Raw genomic sequence first — 715 nt, forward strand, 5'->3', positions numbered from 1 at the left:
CCACTGCAGTGCACACAACTCCTTGAAAGAAAAAACAGAGAGGCAGAATTGGATGCAGGATTCTTTTATTGAAAGGGCAGGAATAAACTACTGGAGAAAGACACAAGTAGAGGCAGGCAAGTTGTGCCTCTGGGTTTCAAGAGAGCTGCTCCTTCAGGCTTCTGCCAGGCTGTGGCTGCTGGAGAGACAAGAAGTGCCCTGTGGGAGGACGGTGGACTCAAGTAGCCAAGGACAGGCTGGAACGAGGAGGACAGGCAGCATGGAGAAAAGAGAAGGGACAGAGAAGGAGAGAAAGAGTGAGGCTGAGGTGGCGCAGGGACTCAGGGTTTTCTGGGTGTGGGTCTAGCAGGGCCCACAGGTGTCCCAGAGCTTCCTGCTGTAGCGGGGCAGGGCACGCAGGGCACAAGGGCTGCAGGCAGGAGAAGCGTAGGGTCTGCCAAAGGTGCAGAGGCCCCCTGAGCCCAGCGTGGCCCCGGCGCCATAGAGGCCCCCCAGCCCCAGGTTGCCCCCAAAGGCGGGGGCTCCGGACGAGCCCACCACGGCTTGCTGGGGGAAGGAGCTGAGGATGGGGCCGGGGAAGGTGACGACGACAGGGGGCGGCTGGATGAAGACCGACGAGTCGGGGCACTGCCGGGCGCACAGCTCGTTGCAGCTCTCAGCGATGGGCTGGGGGACGGCGACGCCGCTTTTCGGTGGGCACAGGTCGTAGCAAGAC

General features: G+C 61.7%; 1 protein-coding gene across 1 annotated transcript; it reads right to left on the reverse strand.

The window, feature by feature from the left end:
- Nucleotides 1-342: 342 nt before the first annotated feature.
- LOC113490718 (scale keratin-like) lies at nucleotides 343-711 on the reverse strand (the record flags this gene model as incomplete). The annotated part of the gene is made up of 1 exon (XM_026867301.1): nucleotides 343-711. A coding segment is annotated over one exon (369 nt), but the record flags the coding sequence as incomplete, so codon positions are not given.
- Between the last annotated feature and the right edge of the window lie 4 nt (nucleotides 712-715).

Source organism: Athene cunicularia, unplaced genomic scaffold (genome assembly GCF_003259725.1).
Source record: "Athene cunicularia isolate RWA unplaced genomic scaffold, athCun1 SCF_234, whole genome shotgun sequence".
NCBI classification, from domain to species: domain Eukaryota; kingdom Metazoa; phylum Chordata; class Aves; order Strigiformes; family Strigidae; genus Athene; species Athene cunicularia.